This window comes from Hyperolius riggenbachi, chromosome 10, assembly GCF_040937935.1.
Source record: "Hyperolius riggenbachi isolate aHypRig1 chromosome 10, aHypRig1.pri, whole genome shotgun sequence".
Taxonomy (NCBI): domain Eukaryota; kingdom Metazoa; phylum Chordata; class Amphibia; order Anura; family Hyperoliidae; genus Hyperolius; species Hyperolius riggenbachi.
Window position 1 is genome coordinate 283,509,106 of NC_090655.1, and position 27,298 is coordinate 283,536,403.

General features: G+C 46.3%; 2 protein-coding genes across 2 annotated transcripts in view; both read right to left on the reverse strand.

Moving 5' to 3' along the window:
• LOC137537258 (oocyte zinc finger protein XlCOF7.1-like) overlaps positions 1–27,298 on the reverse strand; it is a 110,426-nt gene that overhangs the window by 50,327 nt on the left and 32,801 nt on the right. Inside the window, exons 7-9 of the mRNA XM_068259345.1 lie at positions 20,500–20,769; positions 15,475–15,571; positions 9,700–9,766 (exon numbers count right to left, since the gene is read on the reverse strand). Of these exons, the coding sequence (XP_068115446.1) occupies positions 9,700–9,766; positions 15,475–15,571; positions 20,500–20,769 (434 nt within the window). The remainder of the gene's footprint in view (positions 1–9,699; positions 9,767–15,474; positions 15,572–20,499; positions 20,770–27,298) is intronic.
• LOC137535886 (oocyte zinc finger protein XlCOF22-like) lies at positions 19,607–20,488 on the reverse strand (the record flags this gene model as incomplete). Its single annotated transcript, XM_068257763.1, has 1 exon — positions 19,607–20,488. A coding segment is annotated over one exon (813 nt), but the record flags the coding sequence as incomplete, so codon positions are not given.

Consider the following 27,298-nt stretch of genomic DNA (forward strand, 5'->3'; position numbering starts at 1 on the left):
GCAAAGTTTCCCCACAGGCAAATCGCGCGGGGAAACTCTGCCATAGGAAACTATGGCGCCGCCAGCCGAATCGCTTGCGCTAGCAATTCAGCCGACACTGGCCACAGATTTCGCGCGGGGGGCTGTGAATCCCACAGCCGTGCATGTCATGGCTTCTGGGGTACGCCTGCGTTCCTGCAGACCCGGAAGTGCCGCCGCACGTTTTACTGACGCGTGACGACACAAGTGGAAACGGACCCTTAATGTCAGTTTTAATATTATATGATATGTACAATGGCCTACGATATAGTGTCAACACCAAGCCCTGGAGATTTCTATCTGCTCAGAGATACTATAACTATAGCCATGTCCCTATAGGGTACGGAGATCTCTCCACCTATACACGTAATACCAGTGCTTATAGTGATTACAATGTAATGACATGTATAGGCCTTACCCCCAGGGAGTTTGCAAATGACCAATAACAAAAAGGTTGTTTTATTATGTTCTACTGTGATCGTGTGTACTGTATTTTATATGTTTATATAAATTTATATCGTAGGTTTTCTGTTTGTATTGACCTGATGAAGTGGGCTGTGTCCTGTGAAACGCGTAGTCCACAGAATAACTGTTTTTGTAATAAAGACTCCTTTTTCATCTATGTGAGTCTTCATTGGAGGTAAGAGATCACCTTTCCACTACCAAATTGGCGTTTATTTGTAATTTTTAAGGGCGCCTTCACCAAAATCCTTACCCAATGTTCAGTTGAGGTGGTTTGTATTAGAAGAAGTTCCAGCCCCGCAATGGGGGGGGGGGGGGGGGGGGCAGAAAAATTGCTGCTACAGTGTGAGGCAAGATGGATTAGAAAATGTAACTGTGTTTGTCCTAATGATCTCAATGAGTATTGGTATTGTATACAAGATTATGTGTTCTGGGAGAAGCTCTGCTCAGCATTAGACTGGGGTAGACACCTGATGGTGTAGTTCCCCAGATGAGATAACAGTTTGTTATTTAATCATTGTTTAATTGTTTGGATATTGTGTTAATGAGTTCCTAGAGGTGGGTATAAAGGTGTCACTAAGGTGAGGGGCGGTACACCTGAGGAAGGGCAATGCCCGAAACATGTTGTGTGCATCTTGCACTTTTGTCTGCTCCAATACAGTGGTATGCTGAACCTTTGGTGTTTTCTTTCCGTTCTTGAATTGTATCCTGCATGTACACAGCCCTACTTTTCCTCCAATCTGTGTGTACACAGCCCTACTTTCCCTCCATCCTGTGTGTACACAGCCCTGCTTTCCCTCAGTCATGGGTGTACACAGCCCTGCTTTTCCTCCGTCCTGCATGTACACAACCCTACTTTTCCTCCATCCTGCGTGTACACAGTCCTGCTTTCCCTTCATCCTGCGTGTATGCAGCCCTGCTTTCCCTCAGTCATGGGTGTTCACAGCCCTGCTTTCCCTCTGTCCTGCATGTACACAGCCCTGCTTTCCCTCTGTCCTGCGTGTACACAGCCCTGCTTTCCCTCTGTCCTGCGTGTACACAGCCCTGCATTCCCTCTATCTTGCATGCACACAGCCCTGCTTACCCTCCGTCCTGCTTTGTATGCAGTCCTGCTTTCTCTCAGTCCTATGTGTACACAACCCTGCTTTCCCTCTGTCCTGCATGTACACAACCCTGCTTTCCCTCTGTCCTGCGTGTACACAGTCCTGCTTTCCCTCTGTCCTGCTTTGTATGCAGTCCTGCTTTCTCTCAGTCCTATGTGTACACAACCCTGCTTTCCCTCTGTCCTGCATGTACACAACCCTGCTTTCCCTCTGTCCTGCGTGTACACAACCCTGCTTTCCCTCTGTCCTGCGTGTACACAGTCCTGCTTTCTCTCTGTCCTGCATGTACACAGCCCTGCTTTCCCTCTGTCCTGCATGTACACAGCCCTGCTTTCCCTCTGTCCTGCGTGTACACAGCCCTGCTTTCCCTCTGTCCTGCGTGTACACAGTCCTGCTTTCTCTCTGTCCTGCATGTACACAGCCCTGCTTTCCCTCTGTCCTGCATGTACACAGCCCTGCTTTCCCTCTGTCCTGTGTGTACACAGTCCTGCTTTCTCTCTGTCCTGCATGTACACAGCCCTGCTTTCCCTCCATCATGCGTGTACACAGCCCTGCTTTCCCTCCATCCTGCATGTACACAGCCCTGCTTTCCCTCCATCCTGCATGTACACAGCCCTGCTTTCCCTCCATCATGCGTGTACACAGCCCTGCTTTCCCTCCGTCCTGCGTGTACACAGCCCTGCTTTCCCTCCGTCCTGTGTGTACGCAGCCCTGCTTTCCCTCCATCCTGCGAGTACACAGCCTGCTTTCCCTCCATCCTGCGTGTACACAGCCCTGATTTCCCTCCGTCCTGAATGTACACAGCCCTGCTTTCCCTCCATCATGCGTGTACACAGCCCTGCTTTCCCTCCGTCCAGCGTGTACACAGCCCTGCTTTCCCTCCGTCCTGTGTGTACGCAGCCCTGCTTTCCCTCCATCCTGCGAGTACACAGCCTGCTTTCCCTCCATCCTGCGTGTACACAGCCCTGATTTCCCTCCGTCCTGCGTGTACACAGCCCTGCTCTCCCTCCATCCTGCGTGTACACAGCCCTGATTTCCCTCCGTCCTGCATGTACACAGCCCTGCTCTCCTTCCATCCTGCGTGTACACAGCCCTGATTTCCCTCCGTCCTGTGTATACACAGTCCTGCTTTCCCTCCATCATGTGTGTACACAGCCCTGCTTTCCTTCAGCCCTGCATGTACACAGCCCTGCTTTCCCTCCATCCTGCGTGTACACAGCCCTGATTTCCCTCCGTCCTGCGTGTACACAGCCCTGCTCTCCCTCCATCCTGCGTGTACACAGCCCTGATTTTCCTCCGTCCTGTGTATACACAGTCCTGCTTTCCCTCAGCCCTGAGTGTACACAGTCCTGCTTTCCTTCAGCCCTGCATGTACACAGTCCTGCTTTCCCTCAGCCCTGAGTGTACACAGTCCTGCTTTCCCTCAGCCCTGAGTGTACACAGTCCTGCGTGTACACAGCCCTGCATGTACACAGTCCTGCGTGTAAACAACCCTGCTTTCCCTCAGCCCTGAGTGTACACAGTCCTGCTTTCCTTCAGCCCTGCATGTACACAGTCCTGCTTTCCCTCAGCCCTGAGTGTACACAGTCCTGCTTTTCCCTCCGTCCTGCGTGTACACAGCCCTGCTCTCCCTCCATCCTGTGTGCACACAGCCCTGCTTTCCCTCCGTCCTGCGTGTACACAGCCCTGCTTTCCCTCCGTCCTGCGTGTAAACAGACCTGATTTCCCTCCGTCCTGTGTATACACAGTCCTGCTTTCCCTCAGCCCTGAGTTTACACAGTCCTGCTTTCCCTCAGCCCTGAGTGTACACAGTCCTGCTTTCCTTCAGCCCTGCATGTACACAGTCCTGCTTTCCCTCAGCCCTGAGTGTACACAGTCCTGCTTTCCCTCAGCCCTGAGTGTACACAGTCCTGCTTTCCTTCAGCCCTGCATGTACACAGTCCTGCTTTCCCTCAGCCCTGAGTGTACACAGTCCTGCTTTCCCTCCGTCCTGCCCGCTGTGAGCTGGATAGGAGAGCAGAGAGAAGACATTGCCATTCAGCAGTCTCCCTCCCCCTCTTCTGCTGGCAGTATGAACAGGCTCCAACTTGGAGCAAATGGAGTCTTCTATCTACAGCACAGGTGTTAAAATCAAGGCCTGCAGGCCAAATCTGTCCCTCCTCATCACCAATTTAACTCGCTGGAGTTACACCTTTCCCCACTATCCATGGCGGCCTGGAGGGGGAATAGTAATTAGCGCCACCTAGCGCCCGGCTAACAGAAAAGTACCAGTGCTTTACACTAGCATTTATTCTAACAATACTATGTACATTTATCATGGTTGCACCAATACAGACAGCCCATAGACATTAGATGTCAATAGATCCAACTTTTTGAACATAGAGATCATAACGCTCTCTCAGAAAAAAACGTTTTATTGACAGTTAACACTTATATACACAATGCTCCTCCCACCTCTGAACAACATGAGGGACACACCCAAAGGAAAAGAGGGGGAAGAGGCCAAAATAAAAAGAAAAAGGGAGCATCCCCCCAAAAATATGAATCTAAAAACAAGTAATTACTTAAGAAAAAGGAAAGACCCTCTGTCAGAAACAATAGTAATAATATAAATAGGCCACAACACTAGGAGGCAAAAAGAAAGTAACTTAGAGCAGACCAACTTCAAGAGATCCATGTGATGATCCGCTCAGCTGGCTGCACAGGCAGACAGCTGTTTGACCATTCCTCTAGTCTGTGGGCTGCAGGTCTCTGGAAGAGAGACCTGTCTTTCCATTTCAAGTTTCTGGCCTGTTCTGCTGCTGAGGAATTTGCATACATTAGTCATGCAAATCCCCTACCTGCCTCCTTTGATGACTGGCACTATAAAAGCATTCTGCTCCCAGGATGCTTTGCTGGACATTTCCTTTTCATGGTTTGTTCCTGATGGACACTCCTGGAGTGTCAGCCATTTCATGATTTGCTAAAGTTATCTTAGAGTAATTCCTGGGGATTGCATTAGGCTTCCCTTCTAGCCCAGTCAGGTTGTATTATTTGTATTGCCTGTTCTGTCTTGTCTAGTAATTTGCCATTGTCCTGTCCCAACGGTGGTCGACAGGAAATCGTTCTGTTTGTCTGGGGTGCTAACCAGAGCAGCGGTTGCTACTGGTAGCCCCTTCTGATCTGTCTTGTTTGGATCGCACAAGTCTCTAGCGTTAGTGGCTGTGGATCCTTCTGATCTGTCTTGCTTGGATCACACTGATCCTTCTGTTCTGTCCTGCCGGGATCGCACTAGCTTCTTGCGCTAGCGCTGTGGATCCTTCTGATCTGTCTTGCTTGGATCACACTGATCCTTCTGTTCTGTCCTGCCGGGATCGCACTAGCTTCTTGCGCTAGCGCTGTGGATCCTTCTGATCTGTCTTGCTTGGATCACACTGATCCTTCTGTTCTGTCCTGCCGGGATCGCACTAGCTTCTTGCGCTAGCGCTGTGGATCCTTCTGATCTGTCTTGCTTGGGTCACACTGATCCTTCTGTTCTGTCCTGCCGGGATCGCACTAGCTTCTTGCGCTAGCGCTGTGGATCCTTCTGATCTGTCTTGCTTGGATCACACTGATCCTTCTGTTCTGTCCTGCCGGGATCGCACTAGCTTCTTGCGCTAGCGCTGTGGATCCTTCTGATCTGTCTTGCTTGGATCACACTGATCCTTCTGTTCTGTCCTGCCGGGATCGCACTAGCTTCTTGCGCTAGCGCTGTGGATCCTTCTGATCTGTCTTGCTTGGATCACACTGATCCTTCTGTTCTGTCCTGCCGGGATCGCACTAGCTTCTTGCGCTAGCGCTGTGGATCCTTCTGATCTGTCTTGCTTGGATCACACTGATCCTTCTGTTCTGTCCTGCCGGGATCGCACTAGCTTCTTGCGCTAGCGCTGTGGATCCTTCTGATCTGTCTTGCTTGGATCACACTGATCCTTCTGTTCTGTCCTGCCGGGATCGCACTAGCTTCTTGCGCTAGCGCTGTGGATCCTTCTGATCTGTCTTGCTTGGATCACACTGATCCTTCTGTTCTGTCCTGCCGGGATCGCACTAGCTTCTTGCGCTAGCGCTGTGGATCCTTCTGATCTGTCTTGCTTGGATCACACTGATCCTTCTGTTCTGTCCTGCCGGGATCGCACTAGCTTCTTGCGCTAGCGCTGTGGATCCTTCTGATCTGTCTTGCTTGGATCACACTGATCCTTCTGTTCTGTCCTGCCGGGATCGCACTAGCTTCTTGCGCTAGCGCTGTGGATCCTTCTGATCTGTCTTGCTTGGATCACACTGATCCTTCTGTTCTGTCCTGCCGGGATCGCACTAGCTTCTTGCGCTAGCGCTGTGGATCCTTCTGATCTGTCTTGCTTGGATCACACTGATCCTTCTGTTCTGTCCTGCCGGGATCGCACTAGCTTCTTGCGCTAGCGCTGTGGATCCTTCTGATCTGTCTTGCTTGGATCACACTTGCTCTGACGGAAGAGCAGTGGATCCTTCTACTTTATTCCTGTTTTGCGTTTGTCTGTCTTGTCTGATACGAACGCTTGCTGTAGGCTCGGTGAGGTAACCGTTAGGCAAGCGTTCGCGTTTTGTTTCGTGTTGTCTGTCTTTGATTAGTCAGGGTGGCGTGCTTATCTCTGTTGCGCTTAACGTGCGGAGATCGCGCCGTAAACGCGTTCACTGTGGCGATTGAGTGCGGTGTTCGCGTTTAGCTAGCGTTTGTTGTTTTCTCTGTCTTCTTTGTTATTTACTGTGCCTTTGCTATTTCTTGTGTCCTGTCCTTGCTCTGTCTGGTGTCTCTTGGCAATCGCCATTCTCGGCGATTGCGTTCCTGCTTTTTGTTCTGCTGATGTGTGTTCACAGTCGCTGGGGGGCGACTAGATCGGTGAACACACATTCATCTCTGTCTCTGTGCTCTGTCTCTTAGAGGGCTGCCTTGTCTTCTGTTCAATTCCCGTCTGTGGCCGTGCGGAGGCGGTGCGTGTCTGCACGCCACGACTCCATCTGCCTGTGGGAATTGCCCTCTGCAGGTGCCATGCACCTAGCCTGGGTATCCCAAATTATACGCTTGTGGAGGGTTTCCGTTGAGTCAGTGCGCGTCTTGTGCGCTGACAATGGAAACGACTCCGCCAGCGTTACAATCCACAAATAAACAGTCACAAAAATGGTTTGACAGTGAAGGCGAGATGCTACGTAATTCTCTAAGGGCAGCCTCTAACCAAAAACACAGAGACCCCAACAACCGGGACCTAAGGGAAGCCCATGACCACCCACAGAGGCAATACAAAGACATCATCAGGCGGAAATACAGAGCCACATATCCCACAACCTCAAACAGCTGGAAGACTCCCTCCAGGACAACTCATTCTGGGAGTCCTGGAACCATATCAGCGCAAAGCCTAAGAACAGCCCTCTTCATATCCAAAATGGCCACATCTGGCTCCACTACTTCAGGGACCTCTACAAAGACATCCCAGAAAATGCCCAAACCCTGGAACAGAAACAAATAGCCGCAAAACTGAAGGACATGGAGGTGACAATCAAGGACTTTCAAAACCATCTGGATACACCAATCACGGTGCAGGAAATAAGAGAAAGCATAAAGCTGATAAAATGTAAGAAGGCCAGCGGTACCGATGGCATCCTGCCAGAGATGATCAAATACAGCCCCCCAGACATACATGAGGCACTCGCAAGACTATCCAACCTCATCCTGGAGTGCGGGCTCCTTTCCTCAGGCCTGGAGTGAAGGCCTCATAACACCCAGCTACAAGAATGGGGACAGATATGATCTGGCTAACTACAGAGGAATCTGTGTCAGCAGCACACTGGGGAAACTGTTTAACAGCATAATGAATAAAAGGATCCTCTCTTTCCTCACACAGCAGGACGTACTCAGCAATAGCCAAGCCGGGTTCATGCCAAACCACCGCACAACCAACCACATCTACACACTGCACAGCCTCATCATACCCATGTCCACTGCTCACACAGCAAATACAGCACAGCACCGACCACATCTCTACACTGCACAGCCTCATCATACCCATGTCCACAGCTCACACGGCAAATACACCACACCACCGACCTCATCTACACACTGCACAGCCTCATCATACCCATGTCCACAGCTCACACGGCAAATACACCGCACCACCGACCACATCTACCTACTGCACAGCCTCATCATACCCATGTCCACAGCTCACGCGGCAAATACACCGCACCACCGACCACATCTACACACTGCCCAGCCTCATCATACCCATGTCCACAGCTCAAACGGCAAATACACCACAGCACCGACCTCATCTACACACTGCACAGCCTCATCAAGACCCATGTCCACAGCTCACACGGCAAATACACCACAGCACCGACCACATCTACACACTGCACAGCCTCATCAAGACCCATGTCCAAAGCTCACACGGCAAATACACCACACCACCGACCACATCTACACACTGCACAGCCTCATCATACCCATGTCCACAGCTCACACGGCAAATACACCGCACCACCGACCACATCTACACACTGCACAGCCCCATCATACCCATGTCCACAGCTCAAACGGCAAATACACCACAGCACCGACCTCATCTACACACTGCACAGCCTCATCAAGACCCATGTCCACAGCTCACACGGCAAATACACCACAGCACCGACCACATCTACACACTGCACAGCCTCATCAAGACCCATGTCCAAAGCTCACACGGCAAATACACCACACCACCGACCACATCTACACACTGCACAGCCTCATCATACCCATGTCCACAGCTCACACGGCAAAATACACGCTTGCTTTGTGGATTTTAAGAAGGCGTTTGACTCGGAGTGGCACCCAGGCCTTTTCCTGAAGAGAGCGAAATAGGAGGAATATGATGTCATCAAGAGTTCATACAGTATACTGGGAACCAATGCAGTGTGAAAAAGGACGGGAAGAGAAGCGCGTTCTTCAAACAGCATAGAGGAGTCAGGCAGGGCTGCAGTCTGAGCCCATCACTCTTTAACCACTTAAGGACTGCAGTCATAAAACCCCCTTAAGGACCATACACTTTTTTTCCATTCAGACCACTGCAGCTTTAACGGTTTATTGCTCGGTCATACAACCTACCACCTAAATGAATTTTACCTCCTTTTCTTGTCACTAGTAAAGCTTTCTTTTGGTGCTATTTGATTGCTGTTGTGATCTTTAGTTTTTATTATATTCATCAAAAAAGACATGAATTTTGTTAAAAAAAATGATCTTTTTTAACTTTCTGTGCTGACATTTTTCAAATAAAGTAAAATTTCTATATACATTTTTGTCCAGATTTATTGTGCTACATGTCTTTGATTAAAAAAAAAATCCAATAAGTGTATATTTATTGGTTTGGGTAAAAGTTATAGAGTTTACAAACTATGGTGCCAAAAGTGAATTTTCCCATTTTGAAGCATCTCTGACTTTTCTGAGCACCTGTCATGTTTTATGAGGTGCTAAAAATCCAGGATAGTATGAATACCCCCCAAATGACCCCATTTTGGAAAGAAGACATCCCAAAGTATTCACTAAGAGGCATGGTGAGTTCATAGAAGATTTTATTTTATTTTATTATTCAACAAGTTTATTGATCATGTCAAAATTTGTATGAACAAACATGTCATAAAAACACATTCAATCAAGTGTCACAGGCACCAAACAAAAGAAATATGGTAATAACAGGCCCAAGTTGAGAATGAAACATCATACAATTTATACAGGTTATGATAACAATGTCCATCTGAGAAAGAAGAGAATGTGAAAGGGTTAAGATAGATGCAGCCTCCTAAATTGCATCCAATTGCCCCATATGCTTTGAAACTTATCTGAATTTTCAATACTCATATAATAGAGCCTATCTGTTAACATAATAGTGTCCAATCTATCCTTCACTAAACAAATGCTTAATCCTGAAATTTCCAACTGAGAGCAATGGACCAATGAGCTGCCAACAACATATAATGGTAAAATCTTAGGAATTGCTTAGGTATTGATACATTTTGACCATGTAGTAGGCACATAGTCCCTGAGACGTTAGGACGGACCCCTGAAACATCAACAAATAAAAGTTGCCAGTCATTCCAGAATTTTGCTGCGGTAGGGCAGCTCCAAAATATATGCGAAAGCGTACCTATTGCACCACATCCTGTAAAACATAAAGAAGAGCATTCAGGATATATACGATGAAGGCGAGTAGGTGTATAATACCATCTCATCATAAGTTTGACGGCCGTATCTTTCAGCATAGCGGATGGAGTAACAGTGGCTACATTAGTCCAGCATGAAACCCATTGGGAAGTATCTATTTGTGTTTGTAGATCTTGCTCCCATGCTCTCTGATAGGACATGGGACCAGTAGATAAGTTAGAAAGGAGCAACTGATAAAGAAGAGAAATAGTTTCTGGTTGTCTAACACCTTTATCATACATATTTTCAAATGTGAAAGGCTCCGTCAATACATAATTAGGGAAGTGGGACTGTAAGAAGTGTTGAATTTGAAGATAATGATAAGCTTCCCCCCCCAGGAGCGTCCCTACCAAAACGAAACTGTTGGAATGATATGAACCTACCCCCTTGCCAAAATGTATTGGCTGTAACTGGTTAACCCACCAACCAAAGGCATTAGGATTGGAAAGGGCCGGGATTAAACCGGGTATTACTTAAAAAGGCTAATTTAAGAGAGGGGGTTCTTATTAAGGCGAATTTAGAAAGTACCCTTGACCAGAATTGTAATAAATGGGCAACAACTTTATTTAAATTAGATAACCCTCGAAGCATATCAAGAGAAAAAATAAAAATGAGATCTTTAAGATGGTATGGTTGGATTGATTGGAACTCAAATCCCCACCAAGGAGGAAGCGAGGAAGTGAGGCCCAGTCTAAGATGTGGCTTAAACGAGCGGCCAAGTGATAATGCCAAAGTGATGGGAGCCCTATTCCCCCTTGATTACAGTGTTTATATAAAACCGTTATCTTTACTTGTGGTGGCTTATTATCCCAAATATACTTAGTCAAAAGGGATTGGATCGGTGTCAAAGTACCTTTAGTCAGGGAGATTGGTAACATGCAAAAGGCATTTAAGAGTTAAGGTAGCAATATCATCTTACAGGCAATGACTCGTCCAAGCCAAGATGTTTTAAAGGGGGCCCAGCTTTTAATTATTGCACCAATCTGTTGAAACAGGGGAGGGTAATTGACCTCAAACAGATGATGAAAAGAGGGGGTTAAATAAATGCCCAAATATTTAAATTTTTTCTTCTGCCAGGTGAAATCAAAATTAGCCTCTAGTAACTTAATAGCATGAGGGGGCAGGTTCACAGGCATAGCAAGAGACTTAGATGAATTAATAGCAAGACCTGAGAAGCTTGCAAATTGAGACAGCAGCCTGAACAAATTGGGTAAGGTGATGACCAGCCTAGATAGAAATAAAGCGTCATCCGCATATAGCAGAAGATTTTATTTTTTGTCAAAGTTAGCGGAAAATGACACTTTAAAACAAAAAAAACAAAAAAAAAATGTTTCCATTTCTGCTAACTTGTGACCCAAAAAAAAAATGAAATCTGCCACGGACTCACCATGCCCCTCTCTGAATACTTTGGGGTGTCTACTTTCCAAAATGGGGTCATTTGTGGGCTGTGTTTACTGTCCTGGCATTTTGGGGGGTGCTAAATTGTAAGCACCCCTGTAAAGCCTAAAGGTGCTCATAGGACTTTGGGCCCCTTAGCGCACCTAGGCTGCAAAAAGGGGTCACACATGTGGTATCGCCGTACTCAGGAGAAGTAGTATAATGTGTTTTGGGGTGTATTTTTACCCATACCCATGCTGGGTGGGAGAAATATCTCTGTAAATGAGATTTTTTTTTTTTTTTACACACAATTGTCCATTTACAGAGAGATTTCTCCCACCCAGCGTGGGTATGGGTAAAAATACACCCCAAAACACATTATACTACATCTCCTGAGTACGGCGGTACCACATGTGTGACACTTTTTTGCAGCCTAGGTGCGCTAAGGGGCCCAACGTCCTATGAGTACCTTTAGGATTTCACAGGTCATTTTGAGGCATTTGGTTTCTAGACTACGCCTCACGCTTTAGGGCCCCTAAAATGCCGGGACAGTATAGGAACCCCACAAGTGACCCCATTTTAGAAAGAAGACACCCCAAGGTATTCTGTTAGGAGTATGGTGGGTTCATGAAAGATTTTATTTTTTGTCACAAGTTCGCAGAAATTGATTTTTACTGTTTTTTTTTTCACAAAGTGTCATTTTCCGCTAACTTGTGACAAAAATAAAATCTTCTATGAACTCACCATACTCTGAACGGAATATCTTGGGGTGTCTTCTTTCTAAAATGGGGTCATTTGTGGGGTTCCTATACTGCCCTGGCATTTTAGGGGCCCTAAACCGTGAGGAGTAGTCTTGATTTCAAGATGTCTCAAAATTTTTACACATACCCATGCTGGGTGGGAGAAATATGTCTGTAAATGGACTTTTTTTTTTTTTTTTTACACACAATTGTCCATTTACAGAGATTTCTCCCACCCAGCGTGGGTATGTGTAAAAATACAGCCCAAAACACATTATACTACTTCTCCTGAGTACGGCGATACCACATGTGTGACACTTTTTTGCAGCCTAGGTGCGCTAAGGGGCCCAACGTCCTATGAGTACCTTTAGGATTTCACAGGTCATTTTGCGGCATTTGGTTTCTAGACTACTCCTCACGCTTTAGGGCCCCTAAAATGCCGGGACAGTATAGGAACCCCACAAGTGACCCCATTTTAGAAAGAAGACACCCCAAGGTATTCCGTTAGGAGTATGGTGTGTTCATAGAAGATTTAATTTTTTGTCACAAGTTCGCAGAAATTGATTTTTACTGGGTTTTTTTTCACAAAGTGTCATTTTCCGCTAACTTGTGACAAAAATAAAATCTTCTATGAACTCACCATACTCTGAATATCTTGGGGTGTCTTCTTTCTAAAATGGGGTCATTTGTGGGGTTCCTATACTGCCCTGGCATTTTAGGGGCCCTAAACCGTGAGGAGTAGTCTTGATTTCAAGATGTCTCAAAATTTTTACACATACCCATGCTGGGTGGGAGAAATATGTCTGTAAATGGACAATTTTTTTATTTTTTTACACACAATTGTCCATTTACAGAGATTTCTCCCACCCAGCGTGGGTATGTGTAAAAATACACCCCAAAACACATTATACTACTTCTCCTGAGTACGGCGATACCACATGTGTGACACTTTTTTGCAGCCTAGGTGCGCTAAGGCCTAGGTTCTCAACATGCGGTACGCATACCCCAGGGGGTACTTCTGATGGTTCCAGGGGGTACTCGGGCTTGATATACTTAACCAAGTATAACAAATTTAGAGTTTTAAGAGAATGATAAATCCTATATTAACAACACCAAATTAGTATTTAAGCGAATTAAAAGCAATAGTAAATGCTTGGAAATTGTTTAGAACCAATTATTATGTACTATGATTAAAAATATACTTGTCAAGGGGTACTTGTGATAATGGTTACTATACTGGGGGGTACTTGGTGAGTACTGGTTTTTAAAAGGGGTACATACCAATAAAATGTTGAGAAACACTGCGCTAAGGGGCCCAACGTCCTATGAGTACCTTTAGGATTTCACAGGTCATTTTGAGGCATTTGGTTTCTAGACTACGCCTCACGCTTTAGGGCCCCTAAAATGCCAGGGCAGTATAGGAACCCCACCAAGTGACCCCATTTTAGAAAAAAGCCACCCCAAGGTATTCCGTTAGGAGTATGGTGTGTTCATAGAAGATTTTATTTTTTGTCACAAGTTTGTGAAAAAAAAAAAATCAATTTCCGCTACCTTGTGACAAAAATAAAATCTTCTACCTAGGCTGCAAAAAAGTGTCACACGTGGTATTGCCGTACTCAGGAGAAGTAGTATAATGTGTTTTGGGGTGTATTTTTACACATACCCATGCTGGGTGGGAGAAATAGCTCTGTAAATGGACAATTGTGTGTAAAAAAAAAAAAAATCAAAAAATTGTCCATTTACAGACATATTTCTCCCACCTAGCACCAGTAAAAATACACCCCAAAACACATTATACTGCTTCTCCTGAGTACGGCAATACCACATGTGACACTTTTTTGCAGCCTAGGTGCGCTAAGGGGCCCAACGTCCTATTCACTGGTCATTTTGCGACATTTGGTTTCCAGACTACTCCTCACGGTTTAGGGCCCCTAAAATGCCAGGGCAGTATAGGAACCCCACAAGTGACCCCATTTTAGAAAGAAGACACCCCAAGGTATTCCATTAGTAGTATGGGGAGTTCATAGAAGATTTTATGTTTTGTCACAAGTTAGCGGAAATTGATTTTTACTGGGTTTTTTTTTCACAAAGTGTCATTTTCCACTAACTTGTGACAAAAAATAAAATCTTCTAAAATGGGGTCACTTGTGGGGTTCCTATACTGCCCTGGCATTTTAAGGGCCCAAAACCGTGAGAAGTAGTCTGGAAACCAAAAGCCTCAAAATGACTGTTTAGGGGTATAAGCATCTGCAAATTTTGATGACAGGTATTCTATGAGGGGCCGAATTTTGTGGAACCGGTCATAAGCAGGGGGGCCTCTTAGATGACAGGTTGTATTGGCACTGAAGTGCAGGAAGCGCAGAATGTTCCCAAATCGTGACCTGGACATGGCAGCAGAGAACATGGGCATGTGATATTGGGTGCATAGACCAATAAGACCGCAATACATTCTTTTTGACTAGACCCATGTTATGGAGAACGCCCCAAAAAAATGTTACGTTCGGAAACTTGGAGTGGTTTCCACCGAAAAGGCTGGGCATGGTAGCTTCTTGGATTGGCGGTTGCATATTGTGTGGCATAACGGTTGGTCTCAGCCACAATTAAGTCGTAGAGACCAGCAGTGATCAGAAAAAAAAATCTGTCACTGCGGTGGGGCGGGTGAGGGTTTGGCCGGGTGATCAGAAGCCCGCAGGGGGCAGATTAGGGCCTGATCTGATGGGTAGGTGTGCTAGGGGGTGACAGGTGGTGACAGGAGGTGATTAATGGGTGATCAGTGAGTGATTAGAAGGGAGAACAGATGTCAATATTGCACTTGGGAGGTGATAAAGGGTGGTCTGAGGGCAATCTGAGGGTGTGGGCGGGTGTTTGGGTGCCCGCAGGGGGCAGATTAGGGTCTGATCTGATGGGTAGCAGTGACAGGTGGTGACAGGGGGTGATTGATGGGTGATCAGAGGGGAGAACAAATGTAAACAATGCACTTTGGCGGTGATCTGAGGGTGGGTCTGCGGGCGATCTGATGGTGCGGGGGGGTGATCAGATGCCGGTAGGAGGCAGGTTAGAGTCTGATCTGATGGGTGGCAGTGACAGGGGGTGATTGACGGGTGATCAGTGAGTGATTACAGGGGAAAATAAATGTACACGAGGGGGGGGGGTGATCAGGAGCCCCCAGGGGGCAGTTTAGGACCTAATCTAAAAAATAGCATTGACAGATAGTGACAAGGGGTGATTGATAGGTGATCAGGGGGGTGACTGGGTGCAAACAGGGGTCTGTGGGCAATCAGAGGGCAGGGGGGGCAGATCAGTGTGCTTGGGTGCATACTAGATGGGCTGCAGCCTGCCCTGGTGGTCCCTCACTTCTCACATCACTGGGACCACCTAGGCAGGAGGCAGCCTGTATAATACGCTTTGTATACATTACAAAGCTTATTATATGCTTTAGATGCGGCGATTCAGGGGTAAACAACCCGCCGGCGGGTCCTGGGCATGCCACTTTGCCGCCGCCCTTTCGCATTATGCGGTCGGCAAGTGGTTAACATATACATTAACTTACTGGCTGTAGCCCTGAAGTCCTCCCCAGTGCCAGGCCTCCTCCTGCATGACTGTGAGGTGAAGTTCCTGCTGTATGCAGATGACCTTCTGATCCTCTCCTGAAACGAGAAAGGTCTACTGGATAGCCTGGCAGTACTGGAGAATTTCTGCACCACATGGGCACTCTCCATAAAGCTTTTCAGCAGATGGAAGCATGAACCCACTTTTGAACCAGAAACAGCGGCAGAAGCGACTGACCTGGGCTACAGAGAAGCAGCACTGGACTGTTGCTCAGTGGTCCAAAGTACTTTTTTCGGATGAAAGCAACTTTTACATGTCATTCGGAAATCAAGGTGCCAGAGTCTGGAGGAAGACTGGGGAGAGGGAAATGCCAAAACGCCTGAAGTCCAGTGTCAAGTACCCACAGTCAGTGATGGTCTGGGGTGCCATGTCAGCTGCTGGTGTTGGTCCACTGTGTTTTATAAAGGGCAGGGTCAATGCAGCTAGCTATCAGGAGATTTTGGAGCACTTCATGCTTTCATCTGCTGAAAAGCTTTATGGAGATGAAGATTTCATTTTTCAGCACGACCTGGCACCTGCTCACAGTGCCAAACCCACTGGTAAATGGTTTACTGACCATGGTATTACTGTGCTCAATTGGCCTGCCAACTCTCCTGACCTGAACCCCATAGAGAATCTGTGGGATATTGTAAAGAGAAAGTTGAGAGACGCAAGACCCAACACTCTGGATGAGCTTAAGGCCGCTATCGAAGCATCCTGGGCCTCCATAACACCTGAGCAATGCCACAGGCTGATTGCCTCCATGCCATGCCACATTGAAGCAGTAATTTCTGCAGAAGGATTCCCGACCAAGTATTGAGTGCATAACTAAACATAATTATTTGAAGGTTGACTTTTTTTGTTTTAAAATCACTTTTCTTTTATTGGTCGGATGAAATATGCTAATTTTTTGAGATAGGAATTTTGAGTTTTCATGAGCTGTATGCTAAAATCATCAATATTAAAACAATAAAAGGCTTGAACTACTTCAGTTGTAGTGTAATGAATCTAAAATATATGAAAGTCAAATGGTTATCAGTACATTACAGAAAATAATGAACTTTATCACAATATGCTAATTTTTTGAGAAGATCCTGTATATCCCAACCCCCCATATTGTCCCTTACATCCTTCACACCCTATGGACTATATACCCTAACCCTCTATACCCTTCCTTTATTCCCACAACCCTCCCCCCCCCCACCAATGTTAATGCTTTGTTTTGTTTGACAACGCAAAATGTATTTGGTCCTGCCAATAAAGCTTTTTTTTGGAATGGATTGGGTTCAGATCCAAAAATGTGTGTGTGTGTGTGTGTGTGTGTGTGTGCGTGTGTGCGTGTGTGTGTCTGTGTGTGTAAACTGTGAGGCAAACAGGCGACATTAATAACCAAGTAGACAGCAAACATAGCATTTGTGATAAGCTGGGGAGCATGTATGTACATGAAGACATCAATGAACACACATGCGCACAGAGAGCACCATCTAGTAAACAATTTAAGTGTTGCAGCTTAAATCCCACCTCGTATTTAGACCAAGAGGAGAATGTACACCCAATTGGAAAATTCAATATGCCTCCCAAATTAGCTTATGAACGTCCCCCCCTCTAGTTGGTCTGGAGATACGTTCAATACCCTGCAAGGAAAAAGAGGACCTGTTTCCATAGTGAACCTGATGGAAATTGTATATAATAAACAGAGGCGCCAAAAACGTAAAATTTAACTAAAATTGTTAAAAATTGCTCGGAAGGCAGTGGTGGACTTACCTCCTGAAAGAAAACCTGAACTGAAAATTAAAAGTCAAAATAAGCATACACAAGTCATACTTACCTTCCATGTTGTCTACTCCTCAGTGTCTTTCTCCTGTCTCATGTCCTGTTTGTTCACTGTCATCAAGGGAATTTTCCGTCCTCCATTTTGAAAATGACCATTACCCATAACAGCTTTCTGGTCAGCACACAGTTAAACTGTAACATCGCCCACTTGAGCCATAGGGAAACATGGACATTACCTGGTACATCAGTTTTCCTCTCAGCTATAACTGACAGCAACTGATATTTTACTGACAGCAACTGATATATTTCAGATCTGACAAAATATTGTTAGAACTGGAAGGGATCATTGTCAGAAGAAAATGGTGAGCTTCGGAGAACTGATGGCAAGGTAACTATGTAATGTTCATTTGAAGTTACCTCATGTGTTTATTTTAAATATTTTTACTCAGTACAGGTTCTCTTTAAAGCAGACACATAGGCCTCAATTCACTAAGCTTATCTCCTGTCTTTAATAACTCTTCTAGAGTTGTTACCATGGTGATAAGGCATGTTGTATTCAGGAAACATTTTTCCTCAGGCAAACCTAAAGTTATCTCTTCTGTCTTTAAGTTAACTCTTTAATCCTTAAAATAACTCCAGAGTTAAAGACAGGCTGTTCATTAACTGCGTGTGAAAATAACTACAGAGGAGGTAACTTAACTACAGAGGAGGTAAATTAACTACAGAAGAGGTAACATAAGGAATGAAGAGATAAGATAACTCTCTTACTGTGTGGAGGTAAGTTTTCTCTTGCCTTATTATCTCCAGCATGATCTTAGTGAATTGAGGCCGTAAACTCAATTTCAAAGTGACAAATATTTATTAGATTCTCCCCAGTGTTGTAACATGTTTCACAGGTATAGTCCTGCTTCTTCAGGCAATAAAATAGAGAGCATATAACAGGGAATAGTCAGCGATGCACCAGGCGCCTCTGGTGGAAATGTTTAGCCACATTTGGGATTGCTGTGGTCAGTCAGCCAGGACCCCTGTGATGCTCGGAGACCCGCCATCTGAGATGCCGGATATTACACCCTGCATATCGGACACGGCAGATGGAACAAGAAATCAGATACACAGCAAATTTAGGGGGGAAATTAAGAAATTGTCTAAATGGAAAACGTTCTCCATTAGATAAGGAGGCAATGGGCTTGGATGTGGTATGGACATGGCAGTACTGACATGAGGACACGCCACACCGTGTATAACCAGTGACGTGGGCTGGAAGAGATCACAAGGGGAGAGAGAATGCTCCTCAAGGTGGGCGCCCATCTCCTGGCAAATCTTACACCTTTAGCGAGACAGTGTGGATGACTTCATCAGCCTGTAGTGCTGCTATAGAGAAAAAAATGTGACTGTACTCCAAACTAACAGCTGTGATGAATACAGTGCCCTCTGTATTGGGTTATCACACATCCCAGGGACATTGCACAACCCTTGTTCCCTGTTTCTCTCCGGGGCCAGTTTCATCGCTCTGCCTATCTTCCAATAAGGATAGCCTCATTCATGTAGGCGGATCCCACAATGTCATCTCTCTACACAAAGCGTCATCATGAGAGCAGCTGTGACGTGCCCTGATAAATTCCCCTACTGGGACTGGCAGAATAGTGTGGAGAGGAGGACAGCTATTGGCCCTCAGCATAGAATTTCCACTGCAGGGCTTGTGATAGGTAGAGGATGACACTGAACCTGATAACTGATTTCTACAGAGGCCCACTGACAAATAAGAGAGATTCAGGGAATGCTGTAATTCCCACACTTAACACAAATGCCACACAAAAAATGATTTGCGTTAAAAATATTTCCCACACTCAGCATTTGAATAGGACTTCTCACCAGTGTGAGATCTCTCATGTCTGACAAGGTTTCCTTTCAGTCCAAAACATTTCCCACACTCAGAACATGAATAGGGCTTCTCACCAGTGTGAGATCTCTCATGAGTGACAAGACGTGATTTACTCACAAAACATTTTCCACACTTAGGACATGAATAGGGCTTCTCACCCGTGTGAGATCTCTCATGTATGATAAGGCTGCCTTTATCTCCAAAACATTTCCCACACTCAGCACATGAATAGGGCTTCTCACCAGTGTGAGATCTCTCATGAATGACCAGATATGATTTACTTACAAAACATTTCCCACACTCAGCACATGAATAGCGCTTCTCACCACGGTGAGATCTCTCATGAGTGACAAGGTTGCCTTTATCTGCAAAACATTTCCCACACTCAGCACATGAATAGGGTTTCTCACCCGTGTGAGTTCTTTCATGTATGACAAGGCTACCTTTATCTCTAAAACATTTCCCACACTCAGAACATGAACAGGGCTTCTCATCAGTGTGAGATCTCTCATGTGTGACAAGATCTGATTTCCTCACAAAACATTTCCCACACAGCACATGAATATGGCTTCTCACCAGTGTGAGATCTCTCATGTGTGACAAGATTTGATTTCGTCACAAAACATTTCCCACACTCAGCACATGAATAGGGCTTCTCACCAGTGTGAGATCTCTCATGTGTGACAAGGCTACCTTTATCTCTAAAACATTTCCCACACTGAGCACATGAATAGGGCTTCTCACCAGTGTGAGATCTCTCATGAGAGACAAGACTTGATTTATGCCCAAAACATTTCCCACACTCAGAACATGAATAGGGCTTCTCACCAGTGTGAGATCTCTCATGTTTGAAAAGATTTGATTTCTGAATAAAACATTTCCCACACTCAGCACATGAATATGGCTTCTCACCAGTGTGAGATCTCTCATGAAAGACAAGACTTGATTTAAGACCAAAACATTTCCCACACTCAGCACATGAATAGAGCTTCTCACCAGTGTGAGATCTCTCATGTTTGACAAGGCTACCTTTCTCTCTAAAACATTTCCCACACTCAGCACATGAATAGGGCTTCTCACCAGTGTGAGATCTCTCATGTTTGACAAGGTTTGATTTAACACCGAAACATTTCCCACACTCAGCACATGAATAGGGCTTCTCACCAGTGTGAGATCTCTCATGTGTGAAAAGATGTGATTTCTGAACAAAACATTTCCCACACTCAGCACATGAATAGGGCTTCTCACCCGTGTGAGATCTCTCATGTGTGACAAGATGTGATTTCTGAACAAAACATTTCCCACACTCAGCACATGAATAGGGCTTCTCACCAGTGTGAGATCTCTCATGTCTGACAAGCTGTGATTTCCGTACAAAACATTTCCCACACGTGGAACAGGAATAAGACCCTCCAGCAGGGGGAGAGCTGTGCTGGGTATGAGGCCCCTCAGGGTTAGACAGGTGAGGGGAGTCTGGAAGAATATTTGGGGTAACCAGGATATCTGCAGGAGACTCTTCTCCAGTGACATCATCATCCGTTGTACAGTCTGTGGATACAGAGAGACGAGTCTCTGAGAGGATCCTGATGCCGGGACTCCGTCCTGCAAATAGAGACACATCATCACTTCCGGTTAGAGAATTCTGAGGGGAGGAGCAATTATCATTAGGGATGGTCAGTGAGCTGCTGATAATTCTAAGTTGATGCAAAGATAATGCAGATGGAAATGGGGCAGATGCAGCATCTGTGTATCTCTACATATAATTAGACTATCATATTCACCATCTCAAGAGTTACTGGCATGTCACTGACCATCGCTAGTTATCAGCCTGACAGAGAACTGCAGAAGGTTGTGCTCATTACAGGCAGCCAATCACGTAACTTTGCCTTGCATGCACATTTTCTGTATCTTGGAATTTGGGCAATGAAATGAACTTCCTGAAAAATGTGATTAGCTGCATACAATTTGCATGATATTTGCATACAAGTCAGAGTTATTTGTATCTCATTGACCTCCCTACACATAAAGCATTGGCCATACACGGAAAAGCAGTAAATTGTAGAGCTTGATGAGACAATGGAAGCAATGTGTTACATCTGTGACAACAGACCTAGATGTACTTATAGCAAGAAATACATATATACTCCTATATATACATTATAGCCGTACCTCTCCTCCCATCCTGCAATCCAATGAGGAACCAAACTGCTTCACACTGCAGCTCCTATTGGACAGATCAGTGGGGGTGGGGAAGGGGTGTGACTAGAAATCACTGCCCCCCACACACACACACACACACACACACTTATCTCAGTGCCTCCTCTGCTCCCCCACACACTTATTTCAGTGACTCCTCTGCCCCCCCCCCCCACACACACACTTATTTCAGTGCCTCCTCTGCCCTCCCCCCCCCCCCCCAAACACACTTATATCAGTGCCTTCTATGCCCCTCCCCCCCCCCCCCCACTTATTTCAGGGCCTCCTCTAACCCCTCCCCCCCCCCCCCACACACACACACACAAACACACACACTTATTTCAGTGCCTCCTCTGTACCTGTGTGAGAGCCCCTTTATACGCCTCCTGTGTGACTACCAGGCATTCTACTCCCTTTAAAGAAAATCTTATTATTGTTTAGTCATCACATCACACAGGCAGGTTCACACTTCGGCTGGGTCACATTTGAGCTGGAACATAAATTTGCCTTCTCAAAACAGAAGATAATTGTGATAATTCAGGTTGGAGTTAGCATATGCCATCTCCCATAATGCATCACTGCTGAATATGCATATTGTCTCTTTGTTGTCCCTGAAATCTAAACACACCCAGAACTGCTGAAATGCAGTGATGTATTAGCTTGTTTTAGCTTTCTGGGACAACAAAGGAGTGATTTCCATATTCAGCAGTGGTGCATTGTGGGGTGCCTCAAATGCTCACTCCAACCTGAATAATCACAAATACCTTCTGTTTTGAGAAGTCACATTTCTGTTTAGCATAGCATTTTAGTAAGAGGGATTTCTGATCCTTTGTAGCCCCTTACACTCTCCTGGGAGTTGTGGTTCACCGTGAGCTTGCTGGGTAATATGTAAATGTGAGCTGGAGTAACAGGAGGACAGCGGATGTGATGTAACATGTGCTGTGACTTCCCGTCCTTGTCATGGCTATCTATGCCACGTGTGATTTCTGTCATCGCGAATGAATGTTCAGGGACTATTCACAAACGCTTCCGCAAATGTCCACAAACCGAATGTTTGCAGGGGACCCCACTGACTTTACTGGCCGGTGAACTTCAAAAACCTTCAGGGCCTATTTACAGCCACAATTTCCATTGAAAAGGTGCCAAAACTATTCAAAAACCCCGGCAGTGGCATGACAGAGGGGGATACATGTCAAAAACCCCGGCAGTGGCATGACAGAGGGGGATAAATGACAAAACCCCGGCAGTGGCATGACACAGGGGGATAAATGACAAAAACCCCGGCAGTGGCATGACAGAGGGGGATAAATGACAAAACCCCGGCAGTGGCATGACAGAGGGGGATAAATGACAAAACCCCGGCAGTGGCATGACAGAGGGGGATAAATGACAAAACCCCGGCAGTGGCATGACAGAGGGGGATAAATGACAAAACCCCGGCAGGGGCATGACAGAGGGGGATAAATGACAAAACCCCGGCAGGGGCATGACATAGGGGGACAAATGATAAAACCCCGGCAGTGGCATGACAGAGGGGGATAAATGACAAACCCCCGGCAGTGGCATGACAGAGGGGGATACATGTCAAAAACCCCGGCAGGGGCATGACAGAGGGGGATAAATGACAAAACCCCGGCAGTGGCATGACAGAGGGGGATAAATGACAAAACCCCGGCAGTGGCATGACAGAGAGGGATAAATGACAAAACCCCGGCAGTGGCATGACAGAGGGGGATAAATGACAAAACCTCGGCAGTGGCGTGACAGAGGGGGATAAATGACAAAACCCCGGCAGTGGCATGACAGAGGAGGATAAATGACAAAACCCCGGCAGTGGCATGACAGAGGGGGATAAATGACAAAACCCCGGCAGTGGCATGACAGAGAGGGATAAATGACAAAACCCTGGCAGTGGCATGACACAGGGGGATAAATGACAAAACCCCGGCAGTGGCATGACAGAGGGGGATAAATGACAAAACCCCGGCATGACAGAGGGGGATAAATGACAAAACCCCGGCAGTGGCATGACAGAGGGGGATAAATGACAATAACCCGGCAGTGGCATGACAGAGGGGGATAAATAACAAAAACCCCGGCAGTGGCATGACAGAGGAGGATAAAGGACAAAACCCCGGCATGACAGAGGGGGATAAATGACAAAACCCCGGCAGTGGCATGACAGACGGGGATAAATGACAATAACCCGGCAGTGGCATGACAGATGGGGATAAATGACAATAACCCGGCAGTGGCATGACAGAGGGGGATAAATAACAAAAACCCCGGCAGTGGCATGACAGAGGGGGATAAATAACAAAAACCCCGGCAGTGGCATGACAGAGGGGGATAAATGACAAAAACCCCGGCAGTGGCATGACAGAGGGGGATAAATGACAAAAACCCCGGCAGTGGCATGACAGAGGGGGATAAATGACAAAACCCCGACAGTGGCATGACAGAGGGGGATAAATGACAAAACCCCGGCAGTGGCATGACAGATGGGGATAAATGACAAAACCCCGGCAGTGGCATGACAGAGGGGGATAAATGACAAAACCCCGGCAGTGGCATGACAGATGGGGATAAATGACAAAACCCCAGCAGTGGCATGACAGAGGGGGATAAATGACAAAACCCCGGCAGTGGCATGACAGAGGGGGATAAATGACAAAACCCCGGCAGTGGCATGACAGAGGAGGATAAATGACAAAACCCCGGCAGTGGCATGACAGATGGGGATAAATGACAAAACCCCGGCAGTGGCATGACAGATGGGGATAAATGACAATAACCCAGCAGTGGCATGACAGAGGGGGATAACTGACAAAACCCCGGCAGTGGCATGACAGATGGGGATAAATGACAAAACCCCGGCAGTGGCATGACAGAGGAGGATAAATGACAAAACCCCGGCAGTGGCATGACAGATGGGGATAAATGACAAAACCCCGGCAGTGGCATGACAGATGGGGATAAATGACAATAACCCAGCAGTGGCATGACAGAGGGGGATAACTGACAAAACCCCGGCAGTGGCATGACAGAGGGGGATAAATGACAAAACCCCGGCAGTGGCATGACAGAGGGAGATAAATGACAAAAAAAACTTCCTCAAAATATGTATTTTACACAAAGGCTTTTTCTTAATATGTAAACACGAAAAATTGCATTTTGTTTCTAGATTTTTTAAAATTAAGTTCCATAAACTGGCCGCTGTGTTTAACTGCCTAAAAATTGTTATTTGCAGCCACTGCAGCCGAGGCTTTAAATATTAGGCATAGACCTACCTAATTTTTAAAGTACACTGCAGCCACAAAATATGCCGCTTGTGCAGTGTGGGCCTAACACTGCACTACAAGCTCCACAGTGATGTGAAAGGCTTTGTGTGACAAGGTCAGGGGACACCATTTTTTCAGTACAACACATCCACTTTATCAGTTTATATAAGCACTAGGGATGGGGCGACTAATCCTGCAAATTCTTCGTATATTGGGAAATATTCAGGATTCGAATCCCAACGCCATTTACCGTTAGCCGAATCCCGACGCTGCGTCCTCGTGCATCCGCCGCTTGTCCTCCTCCGCTCACCCCCCGCATAGTTAAAGTACCCGCTCACCTATTCAGAGCGGAGCTCGGAGCGGCAGACCTCACGCTTACTTCCATGTTCCCCCTAGTAACCTGCTTTTACTAACACGTCATCAGTAAAAGCCGGTCTGGCCACTAGGGGGAACAGGGAAGTAAGGGAAGAGGTCTGCCGCTCTGCGCTCCACGCTGGAGGTGAGCGGGTACTTATTTATGCAGAGGAGGTGAGCGGAGGAGGCCACAGGGGAAGGGGGGGGGGAGCATGGAGCTACCTATACTGAAAGCACATATACCCTGCTACCTATACTAAAGGCACATATACCCTGCTACCTATACTGAAGGCACATATACCCTGCTACCTATACTAAAGGCACATTTACCCTGCTACCTATACTGAAGGCACATATACCCTGCTACCTATACTGAAGGCACATATACCCTGCTACCTATACTGAAGGCACATATACCCTGCTACCTATACTGAAGGTACATATACCTCACTACCTATACTGAAGGCATATATACCCTGCTACCTATACTGAAGGCACATATACCCAGCTACCTATACTGAAGGCACATATACCCAGCTACCTATACTAAAGGCACATATACCCTGCTACCTATACTGAAGGCACATATACCCTGCTACCTATACTGAAGGCACATATACCCTGCTACCTATACTGAATGCACATATACCCTGCTACCTATACTAAAGGCACATTTACCCTGCTACCTATACTGAAGGCACATATACCCTGCTACCTATACTGAAGGCACATATACCCTGCTACCTATACTGAAGGCACATATACCCTGCTACCTATACTGAAGGTACATATACCTCACTACCTATACTGAAGGCATATATACCCTGCTACCTATACTGAAGGCACATATACCCAGCTACCTATACTGAAGGCACATATACCCAGCTACCTATACTAAAGGCACATATACCCTGCTACCTATACTGAAGGCACATATACCCTGCTACCTATACTGAAGGCACATATACCCTGCTACCTATACTGAAGGCACATATACCCTGCTACCTATACTGAAGGCATTTATACCCAGCTACCTATACTGAAGGCACATATACCCTGCTACCTATACTGAAGGCACATATACCCTGCTACCTATACTGAATGCACATATACCCTGCTACCTATACTGAAGGCATTTATACCCAGCTACCTATACTGAAGGCACATATACCCTGCTACCTATACTGAAGGCACATATACCCTGCTACCTATACTGAATGCACATATAACTAGCTTCCTATACTGAAGGCATTTATACCCAGCTACCTATACTGAAGGCACCCATATCTTGCTAGCTATACTGAAGGCATCAATAATATCTAGCTATACTGAAGGCCCCTTTACCTAGCTACCCATACTGTGGGCACCTATGCCTGGGTACCTATACTGCAGGCAACTATACCATGATTGCACAATTCTTATGTGCAGGATTCACTAGATTCGTGATTCAAAAGGATCGAGAAATTCTAGAACCTGTTTAGATTCGGATTCGAAGAAATTGTGGATTTGTCCCATCCCTACTAAGCACAGTGATGGGCTGTAACAGTGACACAGCCACACACTACACTATACTACACAGGTGATGTATATAAGCTACACACCGCACCACAATCAACAACAAAAACAACAACAGGATCAGTCATCTAAAGGACTTTGGGGGTCCCTAGTTGGTAATCTGCAAGGAGCAGAACACCTATGGAAGCAGCTACAGAGCACTGAATAACACAGAACATTGCCAGCTAGCTATCTCTCTGTCCCTCAGTCAGCAGCACAGCTCTCCCTACACTGACTCCAGGCACACAGCTACACAGCACTGGATTACATAGAGTGCACCTATCTCTATCTGTCCCTCAGTCAGCAGCACAGCTCTCCCTACACTGACTCCAGGCACACAGCTACACAGCACTGGATTACATAGAGAGCACCTATCTCTATCTGTCCCTCAGTCAGCACAGCTCTCCCTACACTGACTCCAGGCACACAGCTACACAGCACTGGATTACATAGAGAACACCTATCTCTATCTGTCCCTCAGCAGCAGCACAACTCTCCCTACACTGACTCCAGGCACACAGCACTGGGTTACATAGAGAACACCTATCTCTATCTGTCCCTCAGCAGCAGCACAACTCTCCCTACACTGACTCCAGGCACACAGCACTGGATTACATAGAGAACACCTATCTCTATCTGTCCCTCAGCAGCACAGCTCTCCCTACACTGACTCCAGGCACACAGCTACACAGCACTGGATTACATAGAGACCACCTATCTCTATCTGTCCCTCAGCAGCACAGCTC